Source organism: Maniola hyperantus, chromosome 24 (genome assembly GCF_902806685.2).
Source record: "Maniola hyperantus chromosome 24, iAphHyp1.2, whole genome shotgun sequence".
NCBI classification, from domain to species: domain Eukaryota; kingdom Metazoa; phylum Arthropoda; class Insecta; order Lepidoptera; family Nymphalidae; genus Maniola; species Maniola hyperantus.
The window spans coordinates 7,943,107-7,957,421 of record NC_048559.1 but is presented as its reverse complement, the minus strand read 5'-3'; the positions used below and the strand labels follow the sequence as shown (position 1 = coordinate 7,957,421).

The 14,315-nt window shown below is 39.5% G+C and overlaps 1 protein-coding gene across 1 annotated transcript in view; it reads left to right on the top strand.

Annotated features, from left to right (window-relative positions):
• LOC117993447 (muscle segmentation homeobox-like) overlaps positions 1-12,704 on the top strand; it is a 39,184-nt gene extending 26,480 nt beyond the window's left edge. Inside the window, exons 2-3 of the mRNA XM_069507001.1 lie at positions 9,639-9,826; positions 12,056-12,704. Coding sequence (XP_069363102.1) covers positions 9,639-9,826; positions 12,056-12,304 — 437 coding nt within the window. The 3' untranslated portion in view covers positions 12,305-12,704. The remainder of the gene's footprint in view (positions 1-9,638; positions 9,827-12,055) is intronic.
• The last annotated feature ends 1,611 nt before the right edge of the window (positions 12,705-14,315 follow it).

Sequence of the window (14,315 nt, the reverse complement as noted above, 5' to 3'; positions counted from 1 at the left end):
GTACGCACCTGAGCGGCGCGGCGCGGCGCTTCAGTCCGACTGCAGAACGCGTCACCTCAGGCCGCTCGACGGTGCCTACCGCACTACAACTTCAGTACGCGGCACCTCGCGTCACTTGCGCGTCACTTTTATACCCGTTCGCGTACGAGCGCGAAGCGCCGCGCCGCGCCGCTGGGTATGTCGCACTAGCGTCACTGCACTGCGCGTCGCTTCGCTGCGCTTCAAAATATTCTCTCCAACCGTGCCGCGCGGCAACGCGCGGTGAAGCGCTGTGCAGCGCCGCTCTAGTGCGATATGCGCCATACAAAATGATAGAAATGATATTTTGAAGCTCTGTGCCGCGACGTGCAGCTCGCTGAAGCGCCGCGCCGCGCCGCTCAGGTGCGTACGAACCTTTAAAGAGCGTGGATTCGATCTGCGCAGCTCGTCCCCCGTCCCCCCCTCCCTAGGTGGACATACGACATCAGACGAGTCGCAGGGAGCCGCTGGATTCAGGCGACGCGACGTAAGACCGTGGCGTGTGGAAGTCCCCACAAGAGACTTCCCAGCAGTGGACGTCTATCGGTTGATGATGATGAAGAAATTTTGCAGCGATTCGTAAGATTTTCTCTTAAACTAGCATCATCATTTGCATAATTCATCGCACAGATAATAATAATCCAATTAAGCCGCGACATTGACAACTAAATCCCAATAATTGGCCGCCATTACGTGCCCGAAGGGAGCTGTCATCGAAACAAAATGGCCGCGGGAAATAAATACGTTTCGGAACGGATATTATATCTTCATTAGCGTACAGCTCGCATTGATATGTCTCCTAGGATCTAGGATCTCGATGTGGGTATTGAATAGTTTGTATTTTATCACTTTTGCGAAGGTTCTGCGCTTTATTTGTACCTTTTTGTGCCATTGTATCGATGCCGCAGGTCGGGTCTCTATTCGGAATATTGACTTTATAATCGATGGGTTTTGATGGTTTTGTCGATTCGTAATTTTTATTTTAAGGACTTGAACATTTTTAGGGTTCCGTACCTCAAAAGGAAAAACGGAATCCTTACATCACTTTGTTGTTTGTCTGTCTGTCAGTCGATCTGTCAAGAAGCCTACAGGGTACTTCCCTTTGACTTAGAATCATTAAATTTGGTAGGTAGTGTTAGCTTATTGAAGTTAGTTTAATGAATTGGACAATATTTGACTCATCCGATGTCACGCGATCTGTGGCGGGGAGCCATCTTGAATCGATTTGTATAAATACCAGTGTTTGAAGGTTTTTAAGCCAGTCTCGTTCCGACTCGAGACTCAACGACTATTAAATACTTTTGTGTTTAGGTCGATATTCTGATTAAGTGGTTACAATAGCAATTGTGCCCTAATCAAGTTAATATTGCAGTTAGGGTATTATAAAGATTAAATCTCTCGATAAGCCTCTACGCGTTGTGATCTATATCCACGTGCAAGCTTTATATGACGGAACATTTTAATAACTTATAAAATTAGTTAAATTTAACCTGCTTTTCTGACTATTGCTTTTAGTTCAGAAGCGGGATCTAACTTACGTTGCCTTGATTTTGCTTTGCTATCTACACAGTTATATTTTTGAAAACGCGAGTAATTTAAAGTGACTAAAATTAAAAATATACCCGCAGATATTTTTTTATAAAGTACCCGCAATTTTCTTGTTAAATTTGAACAGTTAGACGCCACCGAGTTTCTTGCTGGTTCTTCTCGCTAGGCCGTGGCAATCCGAACCAGTGGTAGAATCGCTTTAGAATCAAGTAATTTAGTACAGTAGATGATGCAGATTTTGTGTACATCGAATGAGAGGTCAAACGTTTAGATTTATTGTTGTGTGATTAAAACTGACAGCGGGCAGTTCAAGGAATGTTTTCATGTTTTGATTGATAATGGGCGAATACCCTCTGTTTTAGTTGTTGTGAACATGAAGGGGTCACGCAACGGGTAGTCGGTTATTTCACGAGACGTGAAGAGGATCAGGAAAGGCCGACTGTTAGCTTATTGAAGTTAGTTTAATGAATTGGACAATATTTGACTCATCCGATGTCACGCGATCTGTGGCGGGGAGCCATCTTGAATCGATTTGTATAAATACCAGTGTTTGAAGGTTTTTAAGCCAGTCTCGTTCCGACTCGACTCAACGACTATTAAATACTTTTGTGTTTAGGTCGATATTCTGATTAAGTGGTTACAATAGCAATTGTGCCCTAATCAAGTTAATATTGCAGTTAGGGTATTATAAAGATTAAATCTCTCGATAAGCCTCTACGCGTTGTGATCTATATCCACGTGCAAGCTTTATATGACGGAACATTTTAATAACTTATAAAATTAGTTAAATTTAACCTGCTTTTCTGACTATTGCTTTTAGTAGGTAGGTCTTATAGCAGACATAATGATGATGATGATGATTTGATAGCAGGACCAAGTCCCACCGGTAGTAAATTACGCTTGCAAATAAAGGTCACATAATTATACCTAAGTCAGAGATCAACGACCGAGATTCATGAATTAAAACAATGCCTACAGGAAATTGAAGAATTTACATAACGATTGATTTACTTAAAACAGGCGTAAACAATCAGACATAAAATTAACTTCTACTGCAGACAACCGATAAATATAGCTGGTATACTTCAGTCAGTGGGATACTTTCAGACAAAAATCGGCGTATTCAGAGTCTGGCTAACGAAAGATGAGACTGGAAAAGCGCGGCAAAAGGAAATGCCCATTCTTGGCCAAAATTCATCTTATTTAATGACTGAAATATTGCTCGTAACGCGTTTGTGCGTAACACTCCAGCGTATTTTTTTTTTTTAAAGAATATTAGCCATGTTAAATGATTAATATTCCCCTTTCCTCTCCAACTAAGCGTCAGGCTTTTCCAGTCTCAGCTTTCGTTATCTCTATTATTAAGTTTGTCATTTGCTGGAGAGAAGGATACAATACCCGGTAGAAAATAATGTAAAGTCAAAGACCAAAACTCGTTTAGCACCTTAATAATTATCAAATTCACTTAAACTCCACGGCACGGTTGTGCGCACATCAATACAAATTTTACGCAATATTGTTTTACTTTGTAGTGACTTTGGAGACGTTTTTGAAAATATTTTTTAAGCTTTTTACTGTATGTAGGTACCTAAACAATTAATAAAATCACACTTAGTATCTCCTCTTAATGCAGTAATTTGCAGCATCTGGATTGATTCTTCCTCCTCGGAACTTCCTTTTTGGAAGTCTATTAAAAACTCAGTCGTCTGCGTTAGTTGTAACGCTGTCTATTGACTCTGTAATGCACTAGTGGCTGTAATTATTATAATTAATAGGAATAAATTTCAATTTTACACGTAGTTTAGTTTCGAATGCATAATAATGTGTGTTTGTGTAACTATTTAGATTGCATACAAAGAACATTATCGTAACAATAACTTAAGGTTTTGCATAAGAATTATTTTATTTTATTATCATTACTAGCTGATCCCCGCGGCTTCGCCCGCGTAGATTTAGGTTTTTAAAGATCCCGTATAGCCTATGTCACTCAGGAATAATGTAGCTTTCTACTGGTGAAAGAATTTTTAAAATCGGTTCAGTAGTTCTAAAGATTACCCCCTACAAACAAACTTAACGACATTACCTCTTTATATAATACTAGCTGATCCCCGCGGCTTCGCCCGCGTGGTTTTATGTTTTTAAAGATCCCGTATAGCCTATGTCACTCAGGAATAATGTAGCTTAATACTGGTGAAAGAATTTTTAAAATCGGTTCAGTAGTTCCAGAGATTACCCCCTACCTCCTCTACTACCTCTTTATAATATTACTAAACTCCCCTCCCGCACGCGCACCCCCGCCTTGGTGACGCCCACTTCGCAACGGGCCGTGCAGCAGAAATCGTAATATTTTAATTTCGCCATAACTTCAAAACCAAACGTCCAATTTTAATCATTCAAAGACCAAATATTATCTCCATAAACTGTTCTTAGTGATGAAATCATTTATTTTGATAAGGATTAATAGCATGAGTAAAATAAACGCGTTTAAATGTAGTCCAAAAAAAATTCAAGATTTTTAAATAAAAAAATGGTTGCTGTGCCTCACTCGACATAGATGGGTATAGTGTGTCGCGGACTTTTTTGTAGATATTTATAAGATCTACAATTAATTAGAACATTTTATGGTTCTATCTTTTATAGTTTAGGCAGCGTACGCAAAATAAGTAACTTTTCTGGTTGATTTTTTACACCTTGTGTCCGAAAAACCCAAATATCTTACGGAACCCTATTTTTTTCCAAAATAAAATATAGCCTATGTTACTCGTGGATAATGTAGCTTTTGAATGGTGAAAGAATTTTTAAAATCGGTCCAGTAGTTTTTGAGCCTATTCAGTACAACCAAACAAACAAACAAACAAACAAACAAACAAACAAACAAACAAAGTTTTCCTCTTTATAATATTATAGTGTAGATACAACGGGCCGTGCAGCAGAAATCGTAATATTTTAATTTCGCCATAACTTCAAAACCAAACGTCCAATTTTAATCATTCAAAGACCAAATATTATCTCCATAAACTGTTCTTAGTGATGAAATCATTTATTTTGATAAGGATTAATAGCATGAGTAAAATAAACGCGTTTAAATGTAGTCCAAAAAAAATTCAAGATTTTTAAATAAAAAAATGGTTGCTGTGCCTCACTCGACATAGATGGGTATAGTGTGTCGCGGACTTTTTTGTAGATATTTATAAGATCTACAATTAATTAGAACATTTTATGGTTCTATCTTTTATAGTTTAGGCAGCGTACGCAAAATAAGTAACTTTTCTGGTTGATTTTTTACACCTTGTGTCCGAAAAACCCAAATATCTTACGGAACCCTATTTTTTTCCAAAATAAAATATAGCCTATGTTACTCGTGGATAATGTAGCTTTCGAATGGTGAAAGAATTTTTAAAATCGGTCCAGTAGTTTTTGAGCCTATTCAGTACAAACAAACAAACAAACAAACAAACAAAGTTTTCCTCTTTATAATATTAGTGTAGATTATTAGATAGGTATGGGTACCTAATACTTATTCACTGACCGCATTTAAAATAATAATAAATACGTAGGTACCTCGTGTATTTTATGTCATCATCATCATCATCAGCCTGTGGACGTCCACTGTTGGACATAGGCCTTCCCTAAAGAGCGCCACCACACCCGGTCCTCAGCCTTCCTCAGCCAGCCACTTTCCGCCAGCCTCTTTATATCGTCGGTCCATCGTGCTGGAGGGCGTCCCACACTACGCTTGCTTAAACGCGGTCTCCACTCAAGGACTTTCCGGCTCCAACGGCCATCGCCTCTACGACAGGCATGACCTGCCCACTGCCACTTCAGCTTGCTAATAGTTTGGGCTATGTCAGTGACCTTGGTTCTCCTGCGGATCTCCTCATTTCGGATCTTGTCCCTCAAGGAAACTCCTAACATAGCCCTCTCCATAGCTCGCTGAGCGACTTTGAATTTGTGGACAAGGCCGTTTGTTAGTGTCCACGTTGTTAGTTTTATGTATCTAACCTGAAATAAATACATAGGTAATCTATCTATTAAAAACATTCATTGAAATTCTGACAGAATTTTTAGACTATTTTAAACAAAATAATTCTCGGTAAGACGGACGTACCGAACCAGTGCAGGTAGATTGTTAAAAAAGCCATAATAATCTAGTTAGCCTATTAATCGAGAGGTCGGGGGTTCGACTCCGGGCACGCACCTCTATTAGGGTTCTGTACCTCAAAAGGAAAAACGGAACCCTTATAGGATCACTTTGTTGTCTGTCTGTCTATCTGTCCGTCTGTCTGTCAAGAAACCTACAGGGTATTTCCCGTTGACCTAGAACCATGAAATTTGGCAGGTAGGTAGATCTTATAGCTGACATTTGGGGAAAAATCTGAAAACCGTGAATTTAGGGTTAGATCACACAAAAAATATTAAATTGTGGTCATGAACTAATAATTAATATTTTCAATTTTCTAAGTAAGAAAACTAAATATCAAGTGGGGTATCATGTGAAAGGTCTTCACCTGTGCATTCTAAAACAGATTTTTATTTATTTTTATGTATCATAGTTTTTGAATTATCGTGCAAAATGTCGAAAAAATACGACTTGTGCGAGCCTGACTCGCACTTGGCCGGTTTTATTTATTTAATGTGTTTTAAGTACATAAATTAAATTTCACTAGCAATAACGGTGAAGGAAATCATCGTGAAGGAATCTACGTGAGAGTTTTCCATATCTATGTTCTCAAAAGTGTATGAAATCGAAAACACAATTTAGTAGGTACCTACCTACTATAAAATTACTACTTTTAGGTAATTATTATTTTCCATTTCCATTCCTTCACGGTGGTTACCGAGTTCGCGCCATTATTTTTATTGTAACCTTCTGTGTCCGCCGACATGACGCCTGCGCACGCAAAAGACATACCTACCAATGTTGGGTCCCTCCCTACCCAGTCGGTCTACTACGATGACTCTGTCCGTGTTTCAGTTCTTGCAATTCACGAAGGCAAGTGAACTTTACATGTGGTTAAGTCGTTTACATGGGCATTGCGTACGTGTGCGTGCATGTCGGACCAATCAATCGCGAGCAAGCGCTGTCAAACGCACACATTCACTTTACCTTACTTGCCGAAACGAGTTAAACACACGCATGAGCCACTCGCTCTCGTGAAATGCAAAAACTATAAGACTTTAGATGGCCTTGTGTAGGATGGAAATGAAAGACGTATAACTAGTCCGCTCACCATAGTTTTTTTTTATTAGTATTCCGATATTATATCCGTCTCCAGGATACAAATCTATCGTCAAAATCGGCTAAACAGAAGGGCTGTGAAAGGTAACAGACGAACAAACAAACAACAAACTCAGCCGTATATTCTTTTTGTCGTCTGTCTTGTCGTACGTGTGCGCTAACTCCGTAAATAGTCGTGAATAAAAGATTCACGCGAGCGCGGCCGGCGGCGGTTCAACTTCAGACTTGCGCATGAATATTCATAAATTAACTTCAAGTTATAAATATTTTGACTTTATTGTGACTTTAGAATTAGTTAACAGTCTAACGACATAATAGTTTCTTGACCTATTACAAACATTTGTTGTTTATGAGCAATAAATAAATAAATAGCAGTTTATTTTAACAACTAACAGCCGTACTCAGATTCGCTTTATCGTTACTTAAGTTTAGTTAAAACAAGACAGAGCTACATCTCTCACATAAATCTGTCTCGTTTTAACTCAATCTTAAGTAACGATTAGCGACTCTGAGTGCGGTTGAAAGACAGGGAACTCTGTTATTTCCGCGACTTCGTCCGCTTGGACTATAAAAATCATATAATAGCTATCTGCAGTCTGCACGCTGGTGCACAAAAGGAAAAGGTAACTGACTGACTGACTGATCTATAAACGCACAGCTCAAACTACTGGACGGATCAAGCTGAAATTCGGCATGCAGATAGCTATTATGATGTAAGCATCCGCTAAGAAAGGATTTTTGAAAATTCGGGTGAAATAGGGGTTTGAAATTTGTGTAGTCCACGCGGACGAAGTCGCGAGCATAAGCTAGTTGTAAATAATAATTGTAAATTCCAAAATGACGGCCGGTTTTTAAGAGCACTACGATTACCACTGGGCTATGAAGGTTTTCGAAAGAATCGAGTACTCACCTAAGAATAAAAAACGGCCAAGTGCGAGTCAGGCTCGCGCAATGAGGGTTCCGAACTACAGTCGTATTTTTTCGATATTTTGCACGATAATTCAAAAACTATGATGCATAAAAATAAATAAAAAACTGTTTTAGAATGTACAGATGACCTTTCATATTAATGCCCACTTGATATAATTATCTTACTTTGATAATTGAAAATACTAATTATTAGTTCATGACCACAATTTTTTTTTGTGTGATCTAACCCTAAATTCACGGTTTTTAGATTTTTCCCCAAATGTCAGCTATAAGATCTACCTACCTGCCAAATTTCATGATTCTAGGTCAACGGGAAGTACCCTGTAGGTTTCTTGACAGACAGACAGACAGACAACGAAGTGATCCTATAAGGGTTCCGTTTTTCCTTTTGAAGTACGGAACCCTAATTATGTGTTACTAATGTAAAACTTAAAGCTATCGTTATCTAATTACTGTCTATTATTATCTAATCAGCCAGACTGATCCTTTGCGGAAAAAATGAGTCAGCCCTTCTGTCACCAGATGAGGGTACTTGTTTACCTTAGTGAAATGTCTCGTAAATTTTTTTCATTCTACTACATACTAAATCAGCAAAATATGAATTATATCTTAATTACAAAATTATCGAATGATAAATGGATGTATTTATTAAGCTGTATTTTATAATTAGAGTTTGAATTTAAACTTAATTTATGTTAATGGCCCCATATATACCGAGAAGTAATCAATTTATTTGACTACTGTGTCGTGTATCGTACGGTGACACACACATTTATTATTGTAGTTAGCACTATAGCACCATGGATATTACAATAATTTTCGGTTAAGGATTTTTTTTTTTTTATTGATCACGTAAATTTCACTAATACAATATTTTAAAATAAACAGTTCGCCATCCTCTGGAAACTGTTAAAGTTTATGTGAGGATGGCGAGTTCGCGTTATACAAATTTAATAAAATCTAGGTAAAAAACTGTTATAAAAATTAAAAGCTGTTAATTAGCATATTTGTACATATAAAATATCGTTACATGAAACACTTCCTAGACCTAGACTAGGCATCCAAAGAGGCACCTAGATCCAGGAAGTGCCTCTTACAATTTCTTATAAAAATCGCTCTTTTACTGTAGGTATTTTGCAGAGTTAAAGGTATGTTTATGATTTTGGTAAGAAAAATAATACTTACCTATAAATTTTTCTTTTCTAATATTCAAAAAATCCTTAATTCTACAAAATTGTTTAGCAATACTATAGGGCGTAGGTACCATCGATAGTAGGTTAAGGTAAACATCTATAGGTAAGGACCTATAGATTGTCTGTATTGCCGTATTATAGCCTCAACGCCTCAGACAGACAGAGCCTCAATAGCTCAACTGGTAAAGGGGTGGACTGAAAACCGAAATGTCGACGGTTCAAACCCCGCCCGTTGCACTATTGTCGTACCTACTCCTAGCACAAGCTTGACGCTTAGTTGGAGAGGAAAGGGGAATATTAGTCATTTAACATGGCTAATATTCTTTAAAAAAAAAAAAATAGCGAACAGACTTATTTCCGCGACTTCTTCCGCATGGACTACACAATTTCAAACCGCTATTTCACCCCCTTAGAGGTTGAATTTTCAAAAATCCTTTCTTAACGGATGCCTACGTCATAATAGCTATCCGCATCTCCAACCCGATCCGTCCAGTAGTTTTAGCGGTGCGTTGATAGATCAGTCAGTCCGTCAGCTTTTCCTTTTATATAATTATATAGATTAAGCTTGTTAAATATTATTTAATTTAACCTTGTGTATCATGGACTTCCGCAAAGTAACGCCTGCTTCTATCCAATCTTTTTAACCGACTTCCGAAAAGGAGGTGGTTCTCAATTCGGTCCGTTTTTTGATATGTTCATTTTGTCCCCAGCCGGCCCACCAACGGGTCCTCCAGTAGTGCGATGCCAGCTCCGCAAGCACAAACCCAACAGAAAGCCGCGGACGCCCTTCACGACGCAACAACTCCTCGCCTTGGAGAAGAAGTTTAGGGACAAACAATACTTGAGCATCGCGGAGAGAGCCGAGTTCTCGTCCTCTCTACGACTCACAGAGACACAGGTACTATACTACTATAATACCTAAATATAAACAGTCAATTACAAGCCCAATACAAAACTGTGGAGGCACTTCATGATGCAACACCCCTTTGCCTTCGAGAAGTTTAGGGACAAACAATACTTGAGCATCGCGGAGAGAGCCGAGTTCTCGTCCTCTCTACGACTCACAGAGACACAGGTACTATACTACTATAATACCTAAATATAAACAGTCAATTACAAGCCCAATACAAAACTGTGGAGGCACTTCATGATGCAACACCCCTTTGCCTTCGAGAAGTTTAGGGACAAACAATACTTGAGCATCGCGGAGAGAGCCGAGTTCTCGTCCTCTCTACGACTCACAGAGACACAGGTACTATACTACTATAATACCTAAATATAAACAGTCCATTACAAGCCCAATACAAAACTGTGGAGGCACTTCATGATGCAACACCCCTTTGCCTTCGAGAAGTTTAGGGACAAACAATACTTGAGCATCGCGGAGAGAGCCGAGTTCTCGTCCTCTCTACGACTCACAGAGACACAGGTACTATACTACTATAATACCTAAATATAAACAGTCCATTACAAGCCCAATACAAAACTGTGGAGGCACTTCATGATGCAACACCCCTTTGCCTTCGAGAAGTTTAGGGACAAACAATACTTGAGCATCGCGGAGAGAGCCGAGTTCTCGTCATCTCTACGGCTCACTGAGACACAGGTCAGTATTAACTTACTAGCTAACTAGTTACCCAGACACAGCTAAAGCCAAGTCAACAGAAAAGAAATAGAGCTCATCTAGTATTTTCGTGAATAACTACAGGTGTATAAAACTTTGTCCTATGCAAAAATTTAGGTTCGATCGGCAAACGGCATTCACAAAAAAAAATCGTTATATTTTATGCAAATAGTAAAATTAATAAAAAAAATCATAAATAAAATTGATTAAATTAATCGCTTTAAATTATGTGCTGGTCAGTGAATATCTTTCGTGATGTCAACACGGATTATTTAATGTTCAAAAATGTAAAAATAATTGATTGAATCCACTAATTTAATTATAATTTCTAATGCGCTCAAATAAACATTGCTAACTAGATAAATTAGCAACATACCTAGATTTGTTTATTGATTCGCAAACCGCACCTTCGCATTTAAATAAATTTTCGAGGTTGAAGAATTAATTAATTTAAAAATATAATTCAGTTCATTCTACTATAATTAATGTAGGTAAGTGTCTGGATAAGTCGTAGTAGGTACCTAATTACCGGCCAACGTCTGGGATTCCAAAAATCGTACACCATTTTGTTGTATTTTATTTTATTATTTAAATCCGTTCACAATTTATCCAAACTATGCGAAAGTGTGTCTCTGTCTATCTCTCTGTTATATTTTCACGGCGGTCCTGAGGTACAGACTACAGAGATAGCTTGTATCTTGGATATAGATTAGGCTACTTAAGTACCTACTTTTTATTTCGGAAAATCAAAGAGTAAAAACAAAATTCACGTGGACGAAGTCATCGGGAAATCGTCTGGTAAATTATATATAGCTTATTCCCACGACTTGGTCCGCGTGGACAAAACAAATTTCCTAGGACCATTTTCGGCTGCCGAACCAACCCGTGCTTTCGTGATTCCTTTCGTCAAAGGTTGCCTGGAAGAGATCGCTTTAGCGATAAGGCCGCCTTTGCATGCTACAGCTATTAGATTAAGATCCCTGTATGTTTTTTCAATGTTTACTTTTTTGTTGTTGTGTGCAATCTAAATATATAAAAGGAAAAGGTGACTGACTGACTGACTGACTGATCGATCAACGCACAACGCAAACTACTGGACGGATCGGGCTGAAATTTGGCATGCAGATAGCTATTATGATGTAGGCATCCGCTAAGAAAGGATTTTTGAAAATTCCACCCCAAAGGGGGTGAAATAAGGGTTTGAATTATGTGTAGTCCACGCGGACGAAGTCGCGAGCATAAGCTAGTAAAGTATAAATAAAATAAATAAAAAATTCAAACCCCTATTTTACCCCTTTAGGGGTTGAATTTTCTAAAATCCTTTCTTAGCGGATGCCTACGTCATAATAGCTATCTGCATGCCAATTTTCAGCCCGATCCGTCCAGTAGTTTGCGTTGTGCGTTGATAGATCAGTCAGTCATTAGTTAAATTCGGCCGCTAGGTGCCATCATCTCTTTGCATTAAAAACGACTTTTTTAAAATAATCCTTTTCTCTATTACAGGTCAAAATATGGTTCCAGAATCGGCGCGCAAAAGCAAAACGGTTACAAGAAGCGGAAATCGAAAAACTTCGGTTGTCAGCGAGGCCCCTTTTGCCGCCATCCTTTGCGCTATTCGGCGGTGGGGGGGCCCCGCCGTTGTTCGCAGCAATGGCTGCGGCGACAAGGCCCCAGCTGAGCTTCCTAGGAGGCCCCCCGTCCCACCAGCATGCGATAAACATGAATATCCTGAACTCTTTACAACCGCATTGACGTCAGGATCACGCGTTGACGCGTGACAACCCGCCGCCATTTTCCTAACATGATGGACAGAACTGTCATTTTGACATTTAAATAACGGAAACATGGACGAGTAAAAGTAAAAGTGATTTTAATATTATATTCGGATACTCAGACTATGTAAAATAAAAGTGATTTTTAATTTTTAAATTAATCGGATAGGTACATAATAATAAACTAGCAAAAGTGATTTTTATTTTTAAAATAATCGGATACACGGACTATAAAAGTTATTTATTTGAATTCTGTGGTGTTTTGTGCCAGTACTTAATTTTATTTATGCAATATTGATTAGGGATATAATATGGTCCAAGATCCCAGGAGCACCAGACCTTACTTACTTTCTGAGAAAAGAAATGTGTGGCATAGTGTTAATGTACGGGAGCGGTGTGCAGGCTCGACCGTACCAAAGGGGAGATCTCCCACCGAGCGGTTGGTTGTGCTCGGTAGCGCCAGCTGGGCCGACGGTTATGTCTTGAAACTTCTATATATAGTCCAGATTGCAGAAAACTCCGTTAGTGCGATTGCTATCGGCGGTACATTTGTTCGGGACTACGTCATCGATTGAACAGCGCCATCTAGTTTCTATTGTGGTAACCGCCACAAGTATAAGGAGTACTGCTCTTACCTTTGGGCCGGAGCACCCCAGTACCAACTCCTTCCATTTTATCGGATCCAAAGGCGGGCTGTTCGACTTGTGGACGATACCAAACTAACCGGCTCGTTGGAACGCCTGGAACACCGCAGAGACGTAAGCTCTCTTTGCGTGTTCTACCGCCTCTATAATGGAGAGTGTTCCAAATAGTTGTTTGATTCCACCCTCCTTTTTCTACAACCGCACCCCACGCCACCACAATCAATTCCACCTTCACCACCTGGGTTTCTGGAGAACTTCAACCACCCGTTGAGCCAGATTCTTTTTTCCACGCACATGCAAACTGTGGAATCAACTCCCTTCGTCGGTGTTCTCTTTAGATTACAACATGGGGTTATTCAAGGGGCGGACCAACAAATTCCTAAAAGGCCGGCAACGCATCGGCGGTTCCTCTGGTGCTGCAAATGTTCATGGGTGGCGGTAATCACTTAACATCAGGTGACCCGCCTGCTCGTTTGCTCGCTATCTCTATTCTACTTAACTTTCTAATAGCTGGTGCTGGTGGCAAGAAATTCCACACATATTTTTTCTAAGAAAATAAGTATGTAGCCTTCTTAACGTCTGGCGGTCCTGGGATCTTGCTCTAAAGGTTCGTACGCACCTGAGCGGTGCGGCGCGGCGCTTCAGTCCGACTGCAGAACGCGTCACCTCAGGCCGCTTGACGGTGCCTACCGCACTACAACTTCAGTACGCGGCACCTCGCGTCACTTGCGCGTCACTTTTATACCCGTTCGCGTACGAGCGCGAAGCGCCGTGCCGCGCCGCTGGGTATGTCGCACTAGCGTCACTGCACTGCGCGTCGCTTCGCTGCGCTTCAAAATATTCTCTCCAGCCGTGCCGCGCGGCAACGCGCGGTGAAGCGCTGTGCAGCGCCGCTCTAGTGCGATATGCGCCATACAAAATGATAGAAATGATATTTTGACGCTCTGTGCCGCGACGTGCAGCTCGCTGAAGCGCCGCGCCGCGCCGCTCAGGTGCGTACGAACCTTTATAGAAAGGGATTGAATAAGATTTTTTTCTTTATATGAGATATTTTTTTATAAAATAAGTGCAATTTCAATTACTTAACAGATTTAAAATAGCCATAATGTATACATATAAGGATAATATTTAAATATAGGTAAATTTACTTTCTGTAAATATCGTAATAAAATAGTTTATAGTCGATTTGTTATAAAATTGCGTATAATTTTCAATGATATCTGTAATAAAATGTGTTATTGAACCTTTTATTTATTTTTTAAGTACGTTATTAAAATATAATAGACCATTTTATTGGGCAGATGATCCCTAATTACTTAATTTCGGAACTGATTAATGTAAAATGCA